This window comes from Cydia pomonella, chromosome 9 (assembly GCF_033807575.1).
Source record: "Cydia pomonella isolate Wapato2018A chromosome 9, ilCydPomo1, whole genome shotgun sequence".
In the NCBI taxonomy this organism is placed as follows: domain Eukaryota; kingdom Metazoa; phylum Arthropoda; class Insecta; order Lepidoptera; family Tortricidae; genus Cydia; species Cydia pomonella.
Window position 1 is genome coordinate 18,247,793 of NC_084711.1, and position 26,854 is coordinate 18,274,646.

The 26,854-nt window shown below is 37.0% G+C and overlaps 1 protein-coding gene across 2 annotated transcripts; it reads left to right on the forward strand.

Annotated features, from left to right (window-relative positions):
• Nucleotides 1–205: 205 nt before the first annotated feature.
• LOC133521581 (integrin alpha-D-like) lies at nucleotides 206–26,636 on the forward strand. 2 transcript variants are annotated; one of them, XM_061856617.1, is made up of 27 exons: nucleotides 206–454; nucleotides 1,064–1,130; nucleotides 3,348–3,503; nucleotides 5,127–5,243; nucleotides 6,592–6,656; nucleotides 7,501–7,639; nucleotides 8,192–8,371; nucleotides 9,425–9,513; nucleotides 10,445–10,497; nucleotides 11,247–11,418; nucleotides 12,094–12,217; nucleotides 12,460–12,663; nucleotides 13,656–13,753; nucleotides 14,793–14,871; nucleotides 15,719–15,858; nucleotides 16,991–17,057; nucleotides 18,039–18,174; nucleotides 19,221–19,413; nucleotides 20,002–20,168; nucleotides 20,537–20,618; nucleotides 21,481–21,564; nucleotides 22,783–22,909; nucleotides 23,466–23,547; nucleotides 23,731–23,845; nucleotides 24,457–24,528; nucleotides 25,382–25,468; nucleotides 26,386–26,636. In XM_061856617.1, the coding sequence occupies exons 3-27, from the start codon at nucleotides 3,353–3,355 to the stop codon at nucleotides 26,536–26,538; spliced, it is 2,976 nt and encodes a 991-aa protein (XP_061712601.1). In that variant the 5' UTR covers nucleotides 206–454; nucleotides 1,064–1,130; nucleotides 3,348–3,352; the 3' UTR covers nucleotides 26,539–26,636. The 2 variants fall into 2 exon arrangements, with proteins under 2 accessions (XP_061712601.1, XP_061712600.1); XM_061856616.1 differs by lacking the exons at nucleotides 206–454; nucleotides 1,064–1,130 and adding an exon at nucleotides 1,595–2,016.
• Nucleotides 26,637–26,854: the final 218 nt, after the last annotated feature.

Sequence of the window (26,854 nt, forward strand, 5' to 3'; positions counted from 1 at the left end):
ACGTAGGGTTGCAGGCCAAGTAGATATATACGGCTGAGCGTAGCGAAGCCGGATAGAGATATGCGGCCGGCAACCCCGTTTCTCGCCGAGATATGTAGGTACTCGTATAGTGCTTTTCTCAAACTTGCAATTAAAATAATAAAAAATAGTCAATTTGTTTTGTGGCGAACTAATCGGCTCGCCACTCTACCAAGCGGGTGCCCTACGCGCGTAAGTCCGCGCGCCTGCGCGATGCGCCACCGCCGTTGCTTAGCAACGAATATGCACAACAAATCACCGTACCGTACCTATATTTGTTGATGGTTGAATGCTAAGACATTGTGTCACAATTTGACGTTAAATAACAAAAGAAGGTTGCTTTACAGTCCTAGGTGTGTAAGGCAGTATGGAATTCCTTTACATATCATCTTCACACATCGCACCTGATATGAAGTATTTCCGGACCTAATTTGACGTAAGACATGTCATCATTTCATAGCAAGTTTGAGAAAAATACCTTCTAGTCCGTTTTGCCTTGATATATGAACTGTAATCTAGTTTCGTTTTTCAAATTTTTCCACGTGGAATGTAATGTGAAATTTAAATAGGAAACTTTCCACTGAAATATCAGTAGTTAAACACATATTATGCTAATCAATCGAATGTCATAGTCCGTTCGATTGTCGGATTCATAATGAATCGGCGAGGAGCCGACCGGCTTGCGGCCGTACAAATCCGCCCGTTCGGTCAGCGATCGAAACCACTGTTTACGAAAAGGTATAAGTAACAAGGATGTTTTAAAAGGAAAAAAAAATATTAGCTGAACTTAAAGGAAGACGAATGTGGAGGTTTTGAGTAAGGTAGGAGGAAACGATGCTTATTAAATACCATAAGGAATAGGAGAGGCAAGATGTTAGGGACACCTTATACGGCTCGACAGCTGTTTCTTAAGCATCCTGGAAGGCAGGATTGAAAACACCAAAAGCAGAGGAAAGTCTAGAATTACATATTTCAGCCAAGTGAAAAAGAATGCGTCGAATGAAGAAATCCAAAGACTGACTCATGAAAAGAAATTTTGTTCCAGAAAATTACAAAATTTAATTTTCAAAATACGACGACCGATGTCAATGTAACATTTTTACTCGTTATAGGTAAGTACTATTACTATCGAAACATGGTTAATATTTACTGATTATATAAAAAGAAAAAAAAAATCATTTGCTTTTAAGAAACGAATTCAAATTCAACTCAATTTCATACGACGTTTAAATTATAAACTGAAATATATACTAAAGAAAAACCAAGTCTGACTACTCAAAAATCACCAAACAAAATAATGTGATTTGTTTTCAAAGACGTTGATATTTTAATAGTACATTACGATACAAGCGCGAAAAATAGGAAATTCGAAACGAGTGGCGATAAATTAAAACACGACCGAAGGGAGTGTTTTAAATCAACACGAGTTGCGAGTTACCTATTCGCACATGTATCGTAGAACGTTTTACAGTACATATGGCCGTTTAAATTTTCGACACAGTAACGTAATATGCTAAAATTTCACACTAGTGCGGTAAAGTAGCACCATATGTACTGTAAAAGTTCAAATGACTTCAAGAAATGACCCTTACGGTCATTTCTCCATACTCGACTGTTTCCTCCATGGTTTTAAAAGCTAGAGTTTTGCTTTTTTTGATATTTCTGTTTCTTAAGGCGGGAGCTTTTGGAGGAGGAAACAGTTAAGTACGAAACATCGTTTTTTGAGATTTTGACGCAGGATTTTTCGCCTTAACTAGCGTTGTCCTTATCACGCTAGTTTCAGGAGCCGCTTCCATTAACGAGACGGAAATATACTCCTAATGGTCATAAAATTACAGTGCATATTGTCCTTGTAATGATTCATGAATATACTCATGACGTTATTGTGGTAATTCTTTCCTCGTATTGGGAAACAAAATCAGAGTTGACTAACACATCTACCATGCACAGGGTACAGTGGTTTTAAGTTTTTTGTGCTTCTTACTTAGTAGACAGTGGGTAAGTAGCGTTGTTATGATTTTTTGTTATACTTGGGTCATAAGTTCTGTCACAAAATGACTGATAAAATGTAATACAAAGCTTTTATTAAAAATGTTAGCCATGATTTGAAAGCTCGTTTTACACTGAGTAAAACGTAATATAATTAGTTTAAAAATTAGATCGGTGCTTTATTCACTACTTGTTTACTTGGGGATTGTCGTTAGAGGGGAATAAGCAGCTGGCTTGTGAAAAATTATACTTACTTTACAAAAGGGAGTAAAAATCTGTGTCACATTAATAAAATATAAGTAAAAACAATTGTTTACTTGTACGGAGCTACTTTATTAGAACGTTATTTTATTAAATACCAGCATTTAGTTCTCCGGCAAGTCTGTACTTCAGCTACCCTTCAATTTTAGGGTACTTTTCAGTGACACGTAAATTTTTGACTGACATCCAACGAAATTCTGTTTTCAATGAAACAGAATTTCAATTTTGGCACTACCAATACACATAAATACCATGTAAAAAATAAAAGGAAATGAATAGGGTTCAGAATCACCTTGCACAAGTCGCGTAGTTGTTGCATGTTTTTTTGTAACATTTTTCGCGAATATAGGTACTAAATTAATTATTTCTTATAAAATGCACGAAACCTAGAGGTTATTTTAACTGTTTCGTAACTAGGCATGTAGGATGTTGCAATTTTTTTTGCTTTTTAGAAGATACAGTTTTTCAGTGATCTTTTCTATTTACCGGTGTAAAGTCGAACAGCATTAAAGCAGAATTATTTATATTGGAATATATAATATAATAATATGACTTTTTACCGCGGTCACAAAGCCGTAGTCATCTTGCTTAGAAACAAAATTACAGCGGCTTGAAATTTACAGTTTTTTTTTCGGTACAGTCGTTAGATTGATTCTTTACTTTCATTATTTACAGTACATACGGTGCTATTTTACCGCACTAGTGTGATAATTAGCACAATACGTAACTATGACGAAAATTTAAGGGGCTATATCGTCGGGGATAGTGCAATACCGCGTAACTAACAAAGTCGAAAGAGTTCGAAATTCAAACAATGTACAAGGTTATTGGACCTTACTGCATTTGTTATTTACGCGGTATTGCACTATCCCCGACGATATGTACTGTAAAACGTTGTAAAATATATGTACGAATTTCCTATTTTTCGCACTTTTATATACTATTTTAAAACACATGTCGGTAAAACACCTAATTTTTTTGTCTACATATACTTGGGCCTAAAGGGCTCGCCCCGAATATACTTATTTCTTGACCATCAATCTATCACGTCCCGATATTTTTAATAATTTATTTTTCAGGGATTATGTTTCAGTCTGCGTGTGCCCTGCTTTTATGTGCGCATTTAGCGGCGGCACTATTTTACCACGAGTTATCTGCGGTTGATCTGAAGGATGATAAAACGACCAGCGCTTATGGATTCAGTTTGGGATATGAAAGCAATGATGCGAGATTGGGTTAGTTTTAATTAAACTTCATTTGTGGCTATTTATTAATCATTCATCTACAGTTAAGTTATGAATCCGTGATTATAAGCAAACTGCTATCAATTTCTTGCGATTTATTTCTCGTCTGCGATTTATAGCATTTTTCAACTAGGATGACAGTCGAAATGGGGCATATGTTTTTATTTTTATTTAAGTTCGTTTTTTTTAATACTACGTCAGTGGCAAACAAGTATACAGCCTGCCTAATTGTAAGCAGTCTCCGTCCAGAGGAGTAACATGCCCGTTGCCGACCCTAACACTCCGCACCCCCGTTGAGGTCTGGCAACCTTACTCACCGGCAGGAACACAAAACTATGAGTATGAGTGTTTTGTGTGTTTTATGATAAAATTTAATAATATAAAAGTTATTTCATGTTTTATATTAAGGTGCAGTAAGTTAGTGTTCTTCTCTCTCACTGAGCGTAAGCGTGAGCGAGATGGAAGTGCCCAGGAGCGCAGATATCATGTTTTTAATCTTATTTTTTTGTGTTTAAAAATAAAAAGAGTAATCACTGAGTTTTTCTTAAGCATTAAATTGCTCTTTTTTTAGATTTTTTTTATATGTTTAGCTTTCGTGATTTTTTTCTATCGAGTGAAAGTCAAAAATGCCTCAAGATTGTTAATTAAACTTATGGCGGAATGTGATTCAAAAAAGCTCTACGACTTTTGTAAAATCCATTTCAGCACCTACTGCACCTTAAGTGACGCATGCTTACTGCCAGATTTAAAAATACATACCTATAAGTAACTGGGAATATTTATTATTCATCAAGTTGTTTTTAACATAGATATTGTATGAGTAATAGGAAAAATATTGTTGTCCATAAAGTTTAAGATACTTCGAACTCCGTGGTTTTAAATTATATATTTTCTTGAATTCATAAATATTAAATAACAAGTGCTGATGTATAGGGAAAAAAGAAAAGTCCTTTTTTAATACTTTGGTCGTAGGTATTTATCTGGCAAGCATGTCGGACCAAGTAGTGTATAGGGTTCCGTAGATCTATCTGCCACAATAGGCTGCCTTGAACGGGGGCTGCCTTAATCATGGTCAAAGATATATACAATAATATGTATAACTACGTATAAGATGAATAAAGTCTAAGAAAAAACGTGCCTCGAAAAATCAAGAATAATTTATGCTCGAATAGATGGCGATATACCTTGGCCTATAATCGAGTAGATGGCGACACCGTTTGATATTTAACTCACATCAATGAAAGAACATGGGTCGAATAGCCATATATCATTCTTAGAGTTTAAGTCATGTGTCGAAAGATGGCAGTAAATTTAGTTGACTACAAAATTTACTTTGACAATACGCCTTTATACTCAATTCTCGTTGTCATGGGTATGAAATGATAAGCAAAAAGAAGTACTTTCCTAGCATTTATATAGCTCTTTTTACTAAGAAGGGAAGACATTTTGTAAAAGCTCAAAAACGGCTTAACCGATCATGTTCGCTATAATTTTAATTAAAAGTCTTTACAAAGATTTACTTAAAAGATTTTTTTAAATATTTGATTTGGACCCATGGTTAATTTTTCCTTTCGGAGCGATTATTGTTTGCAATAAATGTTTCATTTTCTACAGTTATTGGCGCACCACTCTACAATACAGACGGAAAAGTGTATCATTGCTCTGTAAAGGACATCAAGAATAAGAAATGCAATGATCCCGTCCACATTGACTTAGGGATATCAAACAGAAGTGAGTATTTAATGTGGAATTATTCTTGTTCGATCATTGTCAGGATAGTTAGATAGTTATTTAGTCTGTCTATTGAGTGCGGTCACAAGAGACAGAATCGAAGTTACGCTCTCATTTTAAAACGGCATTCTGAAATAACATATATACAATCGACATAAACATTCAAGTAACATTTGACTCAAATTATGATTTTAATTTTGATAGTCAAATGTCTCATATATATATATATCTTATACCTTTAAACGAGCAATTCTTGTATATATATATATATATATATATATATATATATATATATATATATTTCTGTGATCTCGGAAACGGCTCTAACGATTTCGCTGAAATTTGGTATATAGGGGTTTTTGGGGGTATACAATCTATCTAGATTAGTCTTATGTTTGGGAAAACGCGTGTTTTCGAGTTTTCATGCGTTTTTCTTTCGTCGCAGAATATGGTCGCTAATTTCGTGTTGCCGGCCACTGTCCGTCTGGTCCAGCGGGTTAAGACGCGGACTGCTAAACGAGTGTTACGGGTTCGAATCTCGCCCGGTGATTAACTTTTGTTTTTTTTTTAATATATGGTCAAGTTTATATATAATTTTTTAATTTTTATTGTTTTAGACAAGTTTAATTTAGTAAAAAAATGTAGTTAAGATTATCACCTATACACCACCATATTACAATAAATAGTTATAACCGAGCAAAGCTAGGTCGCCCAGGTACTATATTATGATATGATATCTTAATAGTTTTAGAATAGATATGTTAATGTTTCAGTAACATACCTATACATATACTTATCTGTCCCTGCTACTCGTTTTTATTGCTAGAAAGTGTAACATAATTTTACATTCTGTATTTAAGGCGTTAAACCAGAATTTACGAACAAGTGTTAATTTTAATTGACTTGACTTTGTAATGATTGTGCCGCCCGTGGCACACGAAATGTTTTTCATCACACTTGTGAGGAAAAAAATAAATTTAAAACGAAATAATTCTTAAATACGATGACATTTCAAACATTCGTCCGGCATATTGTAATTTTTTAGCATCGAAGGCACAGACCTATCCGGCATTCAGCCACACATTATGCCCAATATGCCCATGGGCGTAATGAAATTAAAGAAAATCTATTACGCCCGTGGGCATAATATAGCTCATTCCATCTCAGTATTTTGGCATACAATATCACCGTTTACGAGCAAGTGTGATGAAAAGAAATTAGAGCAAGCATAATTTTTACATACAAAACGACTGTAGGTTAAAGGTGCTTATAACGTTATACCTAACATTTATTTTTATTTTTTGTCGATATAACTAGTTTGCTAAAACTTACATAAGATTGTTTTCAGCCGCGAATCCAGATCAGCATTTTTACCTGGGTGCCTCAATAGCTGCAAAGAAAAATGGTTTTGTGGTATGTTTTTTTTTTACAATAGATACCCTACCGGTTGGGCCCCACTGAAGACCAGCGCTGGTTTTATAGCTAGAATTATGCTGAGTTGGGTCCATTTCATGATGCACACTTTATGATTTCCTCTTTTCTTGTTTTGTTGTCTGTACATGTTAGTACACGTTTTGTGATCGACACGAATAAATATCTTTTATCTATATCAATTATTGGTTTGCCATCGAAAAGCTTCCAAAATAACGATATTTCCACGTGGAAAATTTTCAGAATATGTTATTGCACGGGAGACTGGGTAGGTATTTTGATCCCACAAGGGAATTGATCATGTAATGTTATGAATTCTGTAAAAATTAAAAGCAACAATTCTAATTATACGATGCTATCACTATCAGGGTATTAGAATAGTCGCTTTTGCAATTGGCTTTATAATTTTAACCCTCGATCGATCTTCATGCATTCCAACAAGGCTCACAATGAAGGAACGCACACGATAGGCGTAGCGTTCAAAGGGTTAAGGTGAAAGATGAGGACCCGCGCGAAATCGCCTTTTACCTCTCTGGATATTAACAGTATTGAAAATATTTTGACACTATTTGATGTATATCAACCACAGCTATGCCTACGTTCGAATTTTTAATTATTGTAAAAGTTAGGAGCATTTAAAATTTTGTATAAAACGCTCCTAATTTTTACAATTATCAAAAAATATGGTTAATATACTTACATGAAATTATGCAAAAATATTCATCATCAACACCAAATTATGCAAAATAATGGCCGCCTCCTTTCCTCTTAAGGAGATCAGCTTTTTTTGCAACTTGACTTTAATCGTTTCTATTGACCTTTCCAGGTATGTGCACCGCTAAGAACAGCATATTTCGGTAAAATCGATCTGCACACAAAGACCAGCACGGCGTTCGGCGCTTGCTTCATTTACGATAATATTGAAAGAACTCCAACAATTTGGTCTCTCAACTCCAATATAAGTAGTAAGTTATATATTTTAGTACCAGTAACTCTGTGAGATGTGGTCCTCACGAAGCCCCAAGGTTTTCAAAATAGTGGATTTTGAAAAACTGACCAATAGATTCTTTACAATTATCGAAGCTGCTCACCAAATTTCACGAGAATCGCTCAAGAAATGCAAACTATAGAGAAAAACAGTCAGACATACTAGATATTTTTTTCCAAATATAATAATTTTATACAGACATTATCAAGTAAGGTGAAAGTCCACTATTTCTACTATAGGTAGTTATTATAACTTCGAAAGAGAGATAGTTGTGATCTTGGTAAACATCTACTAAACTTGAATCACATTCTACTGTCGCAATAGTACGCAAGGTGTGTACGTGATGCAGTAACCAAATTATGAAGTACTGCTGGTTTTAAAGATATTGGCCATTTTCAAAATTATACCTTTTTTATTTTAAACAGTTTATATTCCACTTGTATGGAATTTGCATTATACTCGTATACGCATCTCATTTATCGCTGCCGGTATTTCTGTCAATGCACGATCACAATATATCTCGCTACAGTTTCAGCTCTATGGGTAGAAGGAGGTGGTGGCTGGAGTACATTAGTGGATGACACAAATGATAGAGTCATAATATCCCAACTGTTTGAGAATAAGGCTGCGTTGTGCAGCCAAATGCCGAAATCAGAGAATTACTCGGAATGTTTTAAACCTCAAGGATTGAGCCTAGCGACGACATATGGTAAGTCAAACACTGAAACTTTCAAAATTGTCATACATTAGGTATTATTTACTTTAACGAGATTTAACCACGTATCTCGTACAAATCTAACCTTTAATAACATGACAATACGAGCCACGTGTCGTCCTGACGGACACTATCTAAAGGTGCGACCAGACCGCAGCTTAAAAAACCGGCCAAGAGCATGTCGGGCCCCGCTCAGTGTAGGGTTCCGTATTTACTCTTCCGTCACAATAAGCTAATCTGGAGCTTAAAGTATAGTAAATTGTTAACCAAGGGATGAAACGGTACCTTTCACCCGAGTTAAACAAATAGGCAAATTTGCATAATCAGTACCTAATTAAAGTAAGTCTTTTTACTATGAAGGGAAAACTTTTTGCGATAACTCAAAAACAGCTAAACTGATCATGTCCGCTATAGTTTACATTTAATGTCTTTCTTAAGCTCTACTTCCACAGTTTTTTTCATATTTTTTGGACCTATGGTTCAAAAGTTAGAGGGGGAGGACACATTTATTTTTTCTTTCGGAGCGATTATTTTTTCTATCGTTTTGAAAGACCTTTCCAACGATACCCCACACTCTAGGGTTGAAGCGAAAAAAAATTTCACCCCACTTTACGAGTAGGGGAGGTACCCTAAAAAAATTAAATTTTTAGATTTTATTGTACGACTTTGTCGGCTTTATTGATTTATATATTCATGCCAAATTTCAGCTTTCTAGCACTAACGACCACGGAGCAAAGCCTCGGACAGACAGACAGACAGACAGACAGACAGACGGACATGGCGAAACTATAAGGGTTCCTAGTTGACTACGGAACCCTAAAAACGGTCACGATACGGAATCGCAGTGACGCGTCGTATGCGTACCGTTTTTGACGCATGCTCCCCACACCGCTGCTTGCAATTATTATAGCTTACATGTGTAAATCTATTGCAATTTATAATTATAAAACAATCTAACAACAATTAAATTCTACGTCAGACAGATATTCCGTGAGTGAATAGTAAGCTTTCCTATAATATTACACATTACTTTTAATTCAATTACAGGTCAAGCTATGTCATTTGGAAAATATTTTGCTGAAAAGAAAATATGCTACGCTTTCAGCGTAAACTCTATAGGGATGGAGAAAGGCTATGTAAGTATTACAACAATAATATTTTCTTTACACAATATTACAAAAAAATCAATCTATCTTTTGGTTTTTTCAGAATACACATATTTATACTGTATTTACTTTTCTCTCGTATAAATTACCGCTTTACGATTGAAATTGTCGATTGATCTATCAAATTGTCTTTGTTTGTTTCTGTACATTTATTGTCAACTATGTGAAATTTTCAATTATATTAAATAATTGTACAACCTATGATAATTTGTAACCTTCGAGCAACACTGGCAAGTGAGTCGGCATTCGCACTTTATCCCCTTGCGTGTTGTGACTCGTTCGTACAGAAAAAGAGATCGAGGTGCGATGTGCAAGAGGTGTCATTTTCTATGTATTTGTGTCGTCATTAGATTAGAGATTGAATTTTGTATGTAGTGAGCTTGGAGGATTTAACAAACGGAGTCGCTTTTAAGAGCTTACCCCTCTGTCGAAAACCTCGGCTAATGGTCATATGTCTTGTATTGACTGACTTTTATTTGACATGGCTATTTGTACGTAACGTACAAATATATACATTTGACGTGCCGCTGCCCCGTAAAAACCGGCGTTTTGTACAGAAAATTAAATTTCCTTGGTAGTGAGTAAGAAGTCCGTCTGTGTGCACTTTTCCCCTCGCAAAAAATGGCAGAACGATTTGCATGGTAAGATATCGCTTGGGCTCCTCTCTTCCGACGTGTCGGAAGTCGATGTTGCTCGAAGTTTGTATCTATGGAATAAGAATTAGCCTATTGTTACCACAGAACGCAATATGAGGAAAAACGAATTGGATAATATTTTGAATAAAAACTATTTCTGTGTTGTGCATTTTGTAAATACTAATTGTTATGAATTTTAAGCGACAATATTTTTTATTTATTGGATTGTTTACATATATTAAACAATTTTTTTTTAAATATTTCAGATTGATTTCTTCTCCAACGATCCTCTACATGCCTTTGCTCCAGGATTAGACTGGTTTGTACTTATATTTTTAATTATTAGAATAACTTATAAGGACTAGGTAGTCGTCTCTAAGAACAAATTAAATTACTTTCTATGAAAATATTTACTCGATCTTAGAGTATTAATGGCAGCGCCATCTCTCTTTGCTAGTCCGGAATCGTTGGTTGATCGAACCATATTGTTCTACCTTAGGGATGGCCGAAGGGCACCACGATCCTTCGATTTATAGTTGCAAATTTTGACCCATGCCACCGAGCCCAGGGCGTAGGTTTAATGTAAACAAAGTAAACGGAGGACGTTGGTTCGATTACAGCCCTGGGCACTGGAGGCCTTGGTCATTTTTAGGGTTCCGTACCCAAAGGGTCAAACGGGACCCTATTACTAAGACTTCGCTGTCCGTCCGTCCGTCCGTCTGGGCTCCCATACAAGAAACATAATTATTTTGCCGTTTTTTATAAAAAATGGTACGGAACCCTTCGTGCGCGAGTCCAACTCGCACTTGCCCGGTTTTTTTTCCTTTCTCTTCAAAGCGTGTAAGCAAAAGAAAGCAATGGATACATTCCCACGTAACTACTAAGTTTTCGTAGCTTGGTTAAGAGCGGTTGGACTGGTGACACTGGTGTTTCGAAAGTTCAAAGTTCGAACTTTGACCAAAGCGGTGAATTTTTCCATTAATTTTAAATGTACCTATCGTTTGCAAATGACGACCAGTGCCCAGGGCTGGAATAACCTAAGAATAACCTGACATCATTTTCCAACAGCCCTCGCAGACTGAACGACAAGACTGAGAGCGTAGGCAGCATGTTTGGCGCGGCGCTCTGTAGCGTTGACGTCACTTCTGACGGTCTCGCAGAGCTGATCGTCGGTGCACCGGCGCAGCATCGCTGGGCCGCCGACTACGACACCGGCGCTACGCACATTTATTCTAAATCGGTCAGATCAAACTACACTCAGTAAAAGCTTATTTTAATTGTTCTCAGAAACACCCCACACTAGCGTCTTATTTTTAGCGTCGGCGTCAAGTCAGCGCTATGGAAAATGGAGTCACTGCGCAGTTGAGCCAACTTTGCCCCGAGCTGCAGGCATACAGTTGACTAGACGCCAACACTAGAGTGGAGTCTCAGTCTCTCTTAGAATTTCGTTGTTTATTTACACAACGGTGGTAAATCTACGTACGGAACGTTTGATGGTAACCGGATTGCGTAGCTTATGGACGCATTGCCATCATCATCTATCAGCCCAAATAAGTACACCAGTTTCTGGATAAAGCCCTTGGTTTGCGAAGGACATGGACTTCTGCAACTACCGGTCATGCGCTAACCTCTTCCGACAGATTCTTATGATTGCAGATGTGCAAGTTGCGAAAAGTTTAAAAAAAGATGGAAATTTTAGGAAAATTTCATAGAAAATTAAGAAACGTTTTCTTTTTGGAAACAGAAGATTTCTATCCCCATAAAAGTTAACGAAAATTTTCAACGTGGATTTTTCACCTACACTAACTGCACTTTCACCTACAAACTTGATCAAATGATCTTCACACAGCTGATACTCTGTAGTGCCGTTATTTAATATTATCAATCATCGATTTCCTTTTTTTTTTGGTTTTAGATAAATCCCTTCGATAATGAAACAGTCGAGATGGATTTGGTATTGACAATATGGGGGGTGAAGAGCGGCTCACGGTTCGGGACGACCTTGTCCACTAACGATGTGAACGGCGACTCTTATCCTGGTAAATTAATTATCTCTTTCTCCTTAGTCTTATACATACAGCGTATACATTTGATACGACCATAAAGGTTATAGGCCCATAGGTATTAACTACCTTTCATGTTTTAAAAAACAATACGACTTTATTGAAAAAAAAAATGATTTGTTTTTAAATAATATGGCCCACGATGAGACAAATTTACTTGCTAGCCCGCTACTGCCCACTGAACGACAGAGCTTAATTACACCAGAAATATGTTTCAGAAATAATTGTCAGCGCACCATTCGAGAAGTCAGGAGGCGTGCTGTACATTATCTGCGGCTACGCCATACATGAGACCATTAAGAATACACGTACAGACACGATATCAGTGTTAGAACTGGCCAGGACACAGAGGATTGAGAAGAGCAAGTCTTTTGGGTTCAGTCTACAGCCGGTCGCTGATTATAACGACAATGGGAGCGATGGTACGTATAAGTACTTCGCAACCAGGTGTGGCACATAAACTGATTTAAAAATTAGTTAAGTTTGGATATCGAAATGATATATTATGATCGCTGATGGCGCTGATTGTTGTGCTCTTAAACTACTCCCGAGTCATTTCATTTAGGGTGTCTCCCGAGCGTCGGTATCTAGTCAAATCTATGGTTGCTGCTCGACGCAACGTTGGCGCAACGGGTCTCTATTGTTTCCCATAAAGTTTTAAGTCATGTATTGTTTTTCCGCATTTTCGTTACGCATAATTTGGTTTTTCTCAGAAACGCGTAACTTTCCAGGATTGCCATAAAACAAACCTAACCTAATCTAACCTATCTATAGGATAACCTAAGGAAATTCCTGAAAAGTTAACGGTTTCAGAGTTATGACTAAAGACATGACATGATAATATGACTATCATTACATTATGACTTTCAATAATTATGCCAAACAAAGGGATCCGTGGCGCAACTACGCAGCAACGCCATTTTCCATAGCGCTGGCTAGACGCCGACGCTCAAGAGACGCTAGTGTGGGGTGGCCCTTACACGCGCGGTTATGCGATAGCCGCAGCGTCGAACGCATACGATCACGGCATGTAGGGCAAATGACAATGCGCTTACCGCGTAAAACAATATACGGTAATTAGATTATCTGATTTAAAATGGGTGTGCGGCAAGCGCGTTTGACGCTGCGTTTATCGCAAAAACAACCGCGCGGTTTATTTAGTATCTCGCTCGCACTTGATGCGATTTAGAAAGACGATTTGTAGGGATAGGAGTTGGAGATGTTTTAATTGATTGTTTCAACGTAGAAGTAGTGCGCAGTTTCGCTACATAGGGGGATAACCATGCTGCTGGCGGTTAGGAACGTAGAATAGCAGTAAATATTAATAAAAACTTGTTCAGACTAAGGCATGAAATTGGTTACTTACATGCTTATATCTCAAAAGAAATTACTTTGATTTATATATTTTACGCAGAAATTGCAGTGGGTGCCCCGGAGGAATCGACCGTTACAATGTATAGAGGAATTCGGGCCATCACAGTGAACGTTACCTCTGAATTTACGGACTATGCGGTAGGTATTTCAAAGCAAGACAATTCTTGACTCGAATCTACACGCGTATGTAAGTTGCAGTAGGCGAGCAGTATTTTCTAAAAGCGAATATCATACACCACATTAGTTGAGGTATGTCTCGATGCCTGAAGATGTGTTCTACTAAGTCCCGGTTAGAAGTAGCCTTACTAATGTAGTTTGACCCTGACCTGACATATTCACTTGCGTCATCTTCCTTGCGTTGTACCAGTATTTTGCCACGGCTCACGGGTGCCTGGGGTCCGCTTGGCAACCTGCATAATAAGGCATGTTCGCTAGCGTGTGCCCAACTTACTTTCTATGCATCTCTCTCGTACTGTCATATTAGTACCAGCGAGATGTATAAAAAGTAATTTACGCAGACGTTAGCGAAAGTGTTTGTGGTATAGGTATAGGTGCTAAATGCTATACTTAACTCTGAACTGACCATCGGTGAACCTTATATCTTTGGAATAAGGCATAGGTATGGCTTAACAAAGTAACCGATGGTAGTCTTTTTGAGCAGTTTAACCACCATTTCGTGAGTCATAGCCGAAGACGAGAACATTTAACTTAATAATATTTAATCTTTTAACGCCCCTACATACAATTATGTCCTATTGTAATAACTACCCTAAGTTTCATGTCTTTTTTTTAATATTTCAACATTACTTACATTTTCTTGATCAGTGTACACAGTAGCGGTGGTGGCCGAGTGAATATGACGTTCGACTTTCAATCCGGAGGTCGCGGGTTCAAATCCTGGCTCGTACTAATGAGTTTTTCGGAACTTATGTACGAAATATCATTTGATATTTACCACCAGCTTTTCGGTGAAGGAAAACATCGTGAGGAAACCTGCATACATCTGCGAAGAAATTCAAAGGTGTATGTGAAGTCCCCAATCCGCATTGGGCTAGCGAGGGGACTATAGCCCGAGCCCTCTCGCGCATGAGAGGAGGCCTGTGCCCAGCATTGGGACGTATATAGGCTGAATTATTATTTATTAGTGTACACATAATATGTTTTTTAAATATTTCAGACAAAGACAAACACTGAATTTGGCTTTGCTTCGTGTGTTACTATTGAGAAACCTAAAGAACCCAAAGAAATTACAATAAGTAAGTTATTATGCAAAACTGAGACTAATTTAAATTTCAGGCCACCTTATATTTCCATATAAATAAATAAATATTATAGGACATTATTACACAAATTGACTAACTCCCACGGTAAGCTCAATAAGGCTTGTGTTGCGGGTACTTAGACAACGATATACAACAACATACATATGATTGATTATGAATCAATTCTATAATAAATAATATATATACATATTTATAAATACTTAAATACATAGAAAACATTCATGACTCAGGAACAAATATCCATGCTCATCACGTGAATAACTGCCCGTACAAGGATTTGAACCCGGGACCATCGGTTTCATAGGCAGGGTCACTACCCACTAGGCCAGACCGGTCGTCAAAACCATAGACACAACACAAGCCTTCTTGGGCTTACTGTGGGGCTTAGTGAATGTCTGTAATAATAATAATGTCCTATATTTTATTTATTATTATTTAAATATATACATTTTATTATTTGATTTCTGTTTAAATTTGCCTGGAAATTCCTCATTTTCCCTAATTTCCTGGAGCCCAATTCACACTTACATATTGATGTCAAAATGATACCTAAATAAATTATGTACTTTTGTTAGCATTTGTTAACATAGATACACATAGATTATTATGACATCAAAACGTTCGAATTGGGCTCCTGACCTTTGGATTAATGTAGTTAGTCAAATAACTTTGTCAGTAGAAAAAGGCGCGAAATTTAATTTTTCTATGGGACGAAAACCCTTTATGCCTACATTTTTTAAATTAACTGCTTTTTTCTACTGACGGAAATGGCTTGACAGGCTATATTTATTATATCATATCAATAGTATTCTGTTTACAGGGTTATTGGTTAAGAATGTGTTAACTGGCGATAAGGCTACGTTTAATAGCAAAGAAAAAGATACATACGAGATAGTCTTAACAGATAAACCTACATCAATTAATGGGAGTCTGCACCGATATTGTCGGGACTACCTTATAGTGAGTTTTTTTTTTATTGAATTTATTGAACGAGAATACAAAGCTACTATTTATTCACTATTTCTACATAACATAGAGTAGATTGTCCAGACCAGCGTTTAAAGACATACCCCCTTATTCATAAACGTGTACTAAAGTTACGATGCCGCTAATAATCGTTTGTCCCTTTCCATCGTATGATGGCGGCATCGCATCGTAACTTTAGTACACGTTTATGAATAAGGGGGTTAGTGTGCAGTAACAGCCCAAAGAGACTGAGGCTAGTGCTAGGTTGTAAGGCTAATTACAAATCTTGTGACAAATTGCATGCTCTATTTTATATTATTAGATTATTGAGGATTATTTTTGTCCATTACGCCAGGAAAAAATTATCTGCATGAGACTGCCTGGTCAAAATGACTAACGGAATTCAATGTGTTCTACATGGCAGCGGTATAATTTTACAAATGTATAAATAAAGGAAAATTTAAGGAATATTTAAATGCTTCGAAGGAGATTACTCGCGAATCTTCGCAAAAGTGGTCTGCTTCAACTAAAGCTTGCCAAATTCCGTACATTTTTCAACGATCAATGATGAAAAAAATCGAAGTATCGGAAAATGTAATCCATTTAAGTTGCTTTATTGAAATGAATATAATTACGAAAACCTTTATATTTTATGATCTGAGAAAAGATGACTCAACCCTGTTATTTTATTTAAATAAATTAACCGCGTTGATACAGTAACAGTCTGATAATATCCATAAAAAGTCTTGCTCTCTCCCTACAATCTGTCAATATTAGCCGTAGGTATGCAAATTTCCGGGCCCTAATTGTATTAATCTGGATCGGATACAACTCGAACTAATTTGCAAAATAATGTATTGAAATCTTAACATACTTACTTTACTCTGTGATCTTAACCGAAGAAAATACAACGGTGAAAATTATATTATCATTTTATCAGTAAGCACGGCTTAGCGCCATCTCTGTGCGATGTTATAAACTTTGAATTTAGCTCCATTTAGCGGAACATCAAGAAAGTTGAACTAGACTATACTCACCATTGAAACTTGCCCAGTGAAACACGACGGACGTGTTAGTATTATTCATATTGCCTAGATGGCGCCTCTATATTTATTTATTTTTCTAGATGAGCTGTTTCTCCTGTAAGGTCAACACAACATTATCTTTGATCGAAGACATTGAAACTGTGAAAGGTATGCCTAAATTATAACTTATGTAGTATATTAAAAGAATTCGTTTGAAGTTTAGTACATATTATATTAAACAATTTCTTATCAAGAATTTTCCAAATAGAACAGCGAGAATTAGTTCAAATCATGCTCGGAAGATGATTGCTAAGTAAATACATTGTTGTACGAGAAAAAAATATTGATTACACCAGATAAAACATAATTGTGTTGTACAAAGGCGAACTTATCCCTAAGAGCAAGTTGTAAAATATTCAATTTCAATTTATTTATTCAAAGAAAACATTCGCCCATAATTGTTAGTAACATAATATTTTAAACTAATGCTAAAACGCTATCTGTCTCTCTATCGCAGTAATATGGAAGATTGATAGAGAGACATATAGCGTTTCGTTGTCGTAGGGCAAACGATTGTCATCTTGGCTAGGTTCCCTGAACAGTTCAGCAACAAAATCACTTGGTACAGTCGTTCGATTTGAAGCTGACCCGAAGCGGCTAATCTTTTGTTTATTGTTAACTAAAACCGCGCGTGCCACTATCTGCAAAAAAAGGGTCGTATAATTCTAATTGGCACCTGAGCGCGGGGGTAGTCCAACGCTTAAAAACCAGTGTAGGTGTGCTCTCCGATAACGCGCCTTTGTTACGCATATCGAGGACATATTTTAGACTGGTTCGGTAGCGTTCGACTCGGCGGCACTCAGTAACCGTATAGGGACCACACAAGAAATCGCAAATTATTTTTCCATTTGTTCATTTTGAATCTTATTTCAAATACCATAGGAGTTGTAATTAAATAACCGGTTAAAGTGACCGGGCTTTTTTTGCAGGTAGTGGCATGCGCCGTTTTAGTTAACAATAGACAAAGGATAAGCCGTTGGGGGCCAGCTACAAATCTAACGAGTATAGCGATCATGATACAGGCAAAATGAGCCATATTGGCCCGCCAAAGTAGCCAGCTTGCGTAATATTGGTCTTCCCACTTTCCAGAGTTCAAAAACACTTGGGTGACAATAAGCCCACAGAGTAGCCTGACCAAAGAAATGCAACCCCAGTGTAACTGCGGTGGAGTGCCCTGCGAGCCTGCATACTCTGTGGAACTGCTGTGGTCTGGCAAAACTGGCGGGTACGTTCATTTATTAACCTTTTGAAAAGCATTCGTAACAAAAACACTTGGATGACAATAAGCCCGCAGAGTAGACCAAAGAGACGCTGCTGTGGTCCGGAAACCTAGCAAGTATGTTCATTACAAGCTTTTATTTACTTTCACCTGACCGTTGTCTGTTTGTAATCAAATCTTGCAAGTTAAATTTTATCCACGTCCCGGTTTCCGATTGAGCTGAAAATTTACATACATATGTAAGTCGGGTGACAATGAAATATTATGGTACCATCGAGCTGATCTGATGATGGAGACAAGAGGTGGACATAGGAACTCTGTGATAAAACAACGCAATCTAATTGTGTTTGGGGTTTTTAAGAGAAAGAAAAGTACAGTCAGCGATAAAAGCTTGTACCAAAAATGAATTTTTTGCCAAAAACTTATTTATTTATTTATTTATTGGAGAACCAAAAGTTATCAATTACACATTACTTGTATATGTATATAATAAAGAGCCGATTATAGGTTCCCACCGGTAACAACAGGTTGACAAACAATCTGTGGTTAGCACTAAATATTTTACGTGTTACCACTAATATTCTAAATATGAATACTTATTATTATACATATACTGAACTATGAAAACAAAACTTATTGGTAAAGTAAGAAATCGATCGATAGAGTAATATGCTATCGAATATGACTCGCTGACTTAAATAATTATTGGTTTGGTAATTAATTCATTTCAGATTGACCTAATGATATACCTAAACCTGATATCATATTTTTGGGTAGTCGGTTATAATACTACTAGCCATTTAAAATATTAACTTAGAAAACATTTTCAGGCTCTTAATAAAACGTTGATTAAATTGTATTTATTATAAACTAATATTTAACAAAAAAAAAACATATGACACTCGCCCCATGATCCTCTAGGTACAGAAGTATCCATTACCGTCGCCGCGTTACCGCTAACTTTGGCATACTAGTAGGAACGGTAAAAAGCGAGGCTTAAGAAGAGGTGGTATGTCAAATGATTTTCGCTCAATCTGTGCCTTATCTTTCAGAACTCATCAATACATAGTCGGATCATCTGACATGGAGACAGTAACGGTCATGGTGAGCAACAACGGTACGATGGGGTGCGGCGCATGTACGTATGTGCGCGTGAGCGGAACGCTCGTGCACACTCTGCCGTGCGCCAAGGAGATGGGAGCATACAAGTGCGAGCTACCGGCGCCTTTCCGCACTGGTACCAATGTAAGAGAAATCATTTGATATTTCAGTCTGTTATTAGATGATAATCGTAGTTAGTAGGTGACAATAGTGATGATGATGGGGAGCGGCGCATGCGCGAATGTGCGCGTGAGTGGTACGCTCGTGCACACACTGCCGTCATGCCGTACGTGCGTCAAGGACAAGGGCGCGTATAAGGTGCGAGCTGCCGGCGCCTTTCCGTTCCTTACATCAACCATTTGATATTACTCTGGTATTCGTAGGTTAGTATGTACCTAATAATAGCGATTGGGTGCATCGCTTTCCGCTCTGGAACCAATGTAAGTCATCAATAGTCATCAGTGACCGAGCGTGTACGAAGCGTTACCGTTTCAACTTGGGCATAAGTGCTTTTATATGCCCGGCTATTCGCCTCTACAGGTTGTATTTTTCAACCCTTTTTTGTGATTTTTATAAGCAGGTTCGATTATCATACAGAATTTTATGACGACTCAATTTGTGTCATGTAGTTCACTGTAGGTACTTCTATGAGTAATATGAGAGTGTATTAGGTGCCAAATTCTATCGAGGGTCTCGTAATATACCTACATGTTCTGTATTGATCTGTTGCAGAAAACTATAGATATTCAGCTGCAGACAAATACCTTAAGTATCGAAGAGAAGGGACTCACAATTGACGTGGAAGTACGCAAGGAATGTAACAAACCGGACGCAGTGCATTCCTCTCTTACGCTGAACTACGATTTTGAAAATGTGCTCGAAAATGTTGTTATTCACGGGTGAGCTTAAAAATATACAAGGCAAAACGGGGTGCCTTTGTTACATAATTTAGCAAAGGATTGTTGAAATTTCTTCGTTGGTTTGCTGTGAAAAAATTAAAAAATAATAATATAGAACTTCATTAACCCTTTGAACGCCTAGAACCCCTAAAGGAGTCGGTACTAGTAGTGCCCACAGCGGCATGGACAACTATAGGTGTCATGACGTACGCTGTCAAGTAACCTTCACACTTTCAAGTAAGGTTTACATTAGCTCGCTTTGCGCTCGGGAGCTTGGCGTTTGAGGGATGTTTGTGTTTATTACATAAAGCGTTCAAAGAGTTAAAAACATTTTAAAAGGTGTTTTAATGTGTGACATTTTATTCCAGGTCTACTATACATCGAGTCATATCCGACGCAGAGTTAGAGGATTCGAAGGAAGATAAGTTGTCAGTGGAGCAAACCTATACTGTTAGTTCAAATATTTTTTATTTATCTTCTACTAACTTATGCCCGCGATTTCATATACGTGGAATGATGATTACTTAATAAAAAAAAAAATTGTCCATCCCTGGACCTTATACTATCTTCATACCAAATTTGATCTAAATCGATTTAGAGTTTTGAGCGCGAAGAGCTAACACACAGACAGACACTTACTTTCGCATTTGTATATATATTAGTAGAAAAAGGAAGCACTCGTGAACGGGTGCTTTTTGTGGAGACCGGTCTGTTTAAGCTTACACGGGCTACATGTTATATTTTAAGTATGTAACTTTACTTTTGAGTGGGATTAACGTGAGACATTTCATTCGGTTCTTGTCTGTTTGTCTGATTTAATTTCATGTCTTTTAATTATTTATATAAGAATTCAAGTCTGTCTGAGATAAAGGGTCTCCAGACTGTGTCTGAGGTAAAGAATTTTAGTATTTGATGATTGTTTTTTTTTGTTATTATAGTTTTTTTTTGTGTAATTCGACATTTAGAGACTGTATTTATCTCTAATAAAGTATCTAATATTTTATTGATTCCATATTTGTAATTGTATTTTGTTGTTTTTATAATTGAACATGTAAAAGTGTCCCTGTGGCCTATTTGCTGAATAAATGTTTGTTCGTTTGTTTGAATATGAGATATATAGTCTATCAATCCATTTCCGTCAGTAGAAAAACTTCTAAAATGTAGGCGCGAAGGGTTATCAATTATCTTCCCATAGAAAATTTGAATTGCTCTCCTTTTTCTACTGACAAAGTTGTTTGACCGGATATAGTCAGTGAAATAAGCGCTTGTAATTGCCAGTTCCTTTTAACCTACGTAATTTTTTTTATTCCAGATTTATAACAATCAGTCATTTCAATGGAAGAAGGTGTTCCTGACCATAGATGGAATGGACAACACTTACATAGAAAAATCTATGGTAAATAAGAATTTAATAATGAACAGCAGAGATTTATATACATATAACGGTAGTAGCGTACCTAAATGGTGGCAATCGGAACCCTATTAATATCTACCACAGATTTGCAAGCTGTGAAGTTTTATAATATAAAGTTTGGAAAACTCAAAATTTTCAGGAAAATACGAAACTTTCATTTTGGATCTGGAAAATTTCTATCCCCATTAAAAACACATTTACAACATTTAGGGTTGGCAACGCGCATGTAACTCCTCTGGAGTTACAGGCGTACATAGGATACGGAGACTGCTTATCACCAGGCGGGCCGTATGCTTGTTTGCCACCGACGTAGTATAAAAAAAGTTTCCGTAATATTTCCACCTGGCAATTTCGCAATTTTACAAATTTTTGGACAGGCACATCACATCAGTATTACTTATTACTAAGCTATTACTAAGCTTATACTGTCCGTCCGTCCATCACAACTTGATTTTTATTGCCTTTAAGACTCCTTGCTTTACTGCTACGCTCCTTCTACCTCCTAAAGTAATAACGCAAAGCACGAAGAATTTCGTACATTGACCCGCCATTATATTGCTGTCCCGCCATAGATGGTAGGATCTTACAGACAGAACATACGTAATGCGTCAAAATTAAAAACACGTTTTAACATTGCTGATAATGTACCAAAAACAACCTACGTAATTTGGTCGGATTATTTGACTTAGAATAGAATAGTTTATTGCATATCACATTACAAGCATCTTTGGAATGGAACATATACATGACACCCTTTAAGGGTACATATAAGAGGGCTTCAAGTAGGTGATTAAATTACAATTATTTCACACATTTCATTAAATTTATTTCACACATTTCATTAAATTTATATTATACATACATTCACACGTGATCATTTGATTGTATTATTACATTATTTGTTGCCCACCATAAACCATAACAAAATTTATGGTGGGGAATAAAAAAAATATGTCAAGGACGAAAAATAATAGCGCTTTCTCTGCTACTCCTACTGAAAGATACATAAGACTATCCCGTTCGGTCATTTCCCCCACCTCTCATGCTATATCCATTTACACTGGATTCATGTGTCCCGCCAATTATCATTGGTCAATGCCACTGTACGAGCCATATAATGATACGAGTGCGATAGAGAAAGGAAGTGGTCTTACTTTACACCTACTTCTGTTGCTAAATGTAACTATCTCTTTCCCACAGGTAAGGGTTGGCCAACCAAACAAATGTTCAGTGAAACTGACAAACATTTGGAAATGTTCAATCCCGTTGGCACCGAACTCTACGACAACGATAATTGTGTCTTCAACTGTTATTAAAAATAAGCTCGGTAAGTAGCTTGTAGGTAGTATGTAGGTATGTGTATGTGTATACAGAGAGATTAATTTTATTGAAGCTACTTTGACGACCGGTTTGGCTTAGTGGGTAGCAACCCTGCCTATGAAGTTGATGGTCCTGTGTTCCCGGTAAGGGCATTTATTTGTGTGAACACAGATATTTGTTTCTGATATGTTATGTATTTATGTATCGTCACCGAGTACTCATATTACAAGATTTGCTTAGTTTGGGGCTAGGTTGATCTGGTAAGAGGTTAGGGGACCTCTATTTATTTACTTAATCCTTTTAAAATAATAAGGTTATTTCTATCTTTTAAACTGTAATTAGTTTTGTAGCTCAGCCGGTAAGACGATAGGTTTTAATGTCACTGGAGTTCGAATCTCGATCGAGGAAATACATTGTTTTATTTAAAAAAAAAATGCAAAATTCATTTCTTTATTAAGTATATATTTTTTCCAATAATGTTAGCATTGTTTTAGGGTTACGTACCAAAAAGGTATAAAAGGAACCCTTATTTAAAGAAATAATAACATGTTTTGTCTTTTCAGCAATTTTCCTAAAGAAAGGTGCTACAAAAATAACATCAAAACTAAAGCTGCAATTACTACCAGACAAAACCAAGGATAAAACGTAAGTATGCCAACATAATATTATCACATATTATATTTGGCATTTTGATTGTTTTTTATAAAACAGTGAAAGAGAAAGAGAGAGAGAGTGGGAGCGAGAGAGAGGGAGAGAGAGAGAGAGCGAGAGAGAGAGAGAGAGAGAGAGAGAGAGAGAGAAGATATTGATAGGTTTGTCAAATTCTAGGATATCTACAGTAATAACGTTAGAAGAAAAGCCGAAGAGCCCCATAGGAACCATTATGATCGCTATCGGCGTGAGCTTGCTTCTGCTGTTCATCATAGGAGTTATACTTTATAAGGTAAGTCACCAATATTAAAGGCCAACCCACAAAAAACAATATCCATCCTTTTTAGGGTTCCGTACCCCAAGGGTAAAACGGGACCCTATTACTAAGACTCCGCTGTCTGTCCGTCTGTCTGTCTGTCTGTCTGTTCGTTTGTCACCAGGCTGTCTCATGAACCGTGATAGCTAGACAGTTGAAATTTTTACAGATGATGTATTCTGTTGCCGCTATAACAAATACTAAAAAGTATGGAACCCTCGGTGGGCGAGCCCGACTCGTACTTGTCCGATTTTATTTATTAGATAATATATTTGATTGATAGATTTGATTCTAACAGAAATACGGGAGTTTGCAGAAAACATTGTACCTAATTAGTATCAGTTGTTAAGAAAAGTTAATCACTCTCAGTTTCATTTATTTATTTTATTTCTTAGGAAAACTTACAGTTATGTAGAGTCATAAAATAGGTAGCGATTGTCACCTTGGGGCTAGGCACCCAGGTGTGCCTTTAAGATATTATTGTGTGATAGTTTTATTTTTCGAGCAACTGTATTTTCAGCCATTTGGTTATATTTATAGTCTAACCTTTTATTGGAAAATGGTAAAATTATTTATTTGTTTTTCAGTTGAACTTCTTTAAAAGGAAAACGAAAGAAGAGTTGGAAGTGTTAAAAAATGAAATGGGAAGACAAAGTTCGGTGAGTGGCTTGTAATTTAAATTTCTTAATGAATTAATTATAGAACAATTACATTGTTCACAAGATAATCTCTAAAGTGCTAAACGGTCAGCATAGAAAGTTTAAACGATTGGTACTCGAAACCAAGTTATACTATTACGACGAATACAAGAACCTCGGCAGAGAGTACCATTTTGTACCATTGGACGTTGAAACTCTAGGTCCAGGGGGTTCTAGCGCGCACAATTTTTTTGCAGAAATCGCGAAGCGTCTGGTTGACGTAACTGGTTACTGAAGAGCTGGCGGCTTCCTCGCACAACGTCTCGTTCCTCGCACAATTGCGATACAATGAGGAATTGCCGCTAGCATCCTTGGTACAATGCCTCAAGGCTCTATTTTAGATTTAAGCTAGCTATAGTAATCCTCTGTATATATCCATTATGTATATTGTTATTGTGATATTTTTATGATGAAGTTTTGTTTTTAATACTACGTCGGTGGCAAAAAAGCATACGGCCCGTCTGATGGTAAGCAGTCTCCGTAGCCTATGTATGCCTACGTACGTCCAGAGGAGTTACATGCGCGTTGCCGACCCTAACACTCCACAGCCACACCCTCCCCTCGTTGAGCTCTGGTAAACTTACCGACGGGAACACAACACTATGAGGAAGGTCTAGGTTATTTGGCTGCGGTTTTCTGTAAGGTGGAGGGTACTTTCCCAGTTGGGCTCTGGTCTAGATCTGGAATATCATCCGCTGTGCTGTGCCCTAATTGCCCCACGCAAAGCCAGATGACATTCACAATGCCCATACCTAGTAGTTTAAGGACGTATCCGGGTCCAAGGGTATTAATATTAAATTATTTATTATTGCAGCGGAGCGGTACATCATCTGATAATCGAACTCAACCGGCAGTTGATCCTGCAGTAACTGTCCCAGATCCAGATCATGACTTCGATGTGGTACCTATTTACTTTATTTAATAGTACGAATACTTTCCCTGAGGGTTTCAAGGTCATATCGGTCCGAAATACGAGTAGGTACCCCAGGCGACAGTTCGTTCCACAGTTTAGCTGTGTGATGCAGGTAAAAGAAACGCACAGTTGAAGACTGCCAACCATCTAAGTGGTGAAGATGGAAATGTTGTCACGTAGAGCGATGGCGTAAAAAGTGGCAGAGATTAATCCGAACAATTCCTCGGAGACTGACTCTGCGTTACACATGTTACAACACGGGACATTTAGTTTGAAGTAGTACACTACAGTTTTTGTTTCAATTTGGGAATTTTATGTTATTTCTAGGGCATGCTCCCGGGAAATCCCGGTTCTCAGATTCCCGGGAATTTTATCGTGTCAAAAGAACCGATACTGAAGACCAGGTACCGGTACTTCCCGGTTCTCATCCGTATGCGTATTCAATCCCATTTTAATTGTAGTATTTTAGTACTTTGGCTGGGGACATTAAATATCATTTAATAATGTTGCTACGAAACGGGGGACCCAAATGACCCGACAAACTTACCTAGTATAGTATGCATTCGACAGATAAAGATACTTAAATTGTAAAAATTCACCCAATATTCCATTTCAACTTTGTTTTTATCTGGAAAACAATTGATCGATTTCGTTCAGTACTTTTATGCCGGTATCATGCCAGAACCGGGAAATGAAATTCTTAGTACCGATACCGGTAGGTACCTAGGTAGTGCATGCCCTAGTTATTGCAACTCAGAATCACGAGCTCTTTGAAATCTCTCTGACGAGCCTCTTTCGTTCCTAGTTGGAGGAAAAAGTAGTACGATCTCATAAATGTCACTGTTTTGTGTTTCTTCTTTCCTATCTGACATTAATTCTATCATCAACCATACCTTTATCTCCAGGTGGATTTAATAGTGGACGAAACTCCGTTGGCGAAGTCATTGTCTTCCGAACAGCTGAACTCTTTAGCGGCCAATTCGGACTCGGTGAAGCTGGACGGTTGTCCGAAAAAACCGGACTCCTATGATAATGATGGGCTTACGCATGTGTATTAAATATTAACGTTTTTCTTGTGATTTGTATGTAAAACCACCTAATGCAAGTATGGTCCACAAATTTAATGTGCTTATAAAGTAAAGTAATTATCAATGTTCTGTTTGCTTTCGCTATTCCTTCCATTTATAAAATATTTTGAAAAATAATTACCACGTTTATACTCCACTTTTTTAAGATTAGAATTTTTCTAACCTCAATAGTAGTGGCAATCACCTTTTTCTTCCGAAATGCTAGGATTTTTATGATACCTAATATTGCGGTCCAATAATATGTAATCGACACTTCCTATAATTCAGTGCATAGTTACTCAGATTA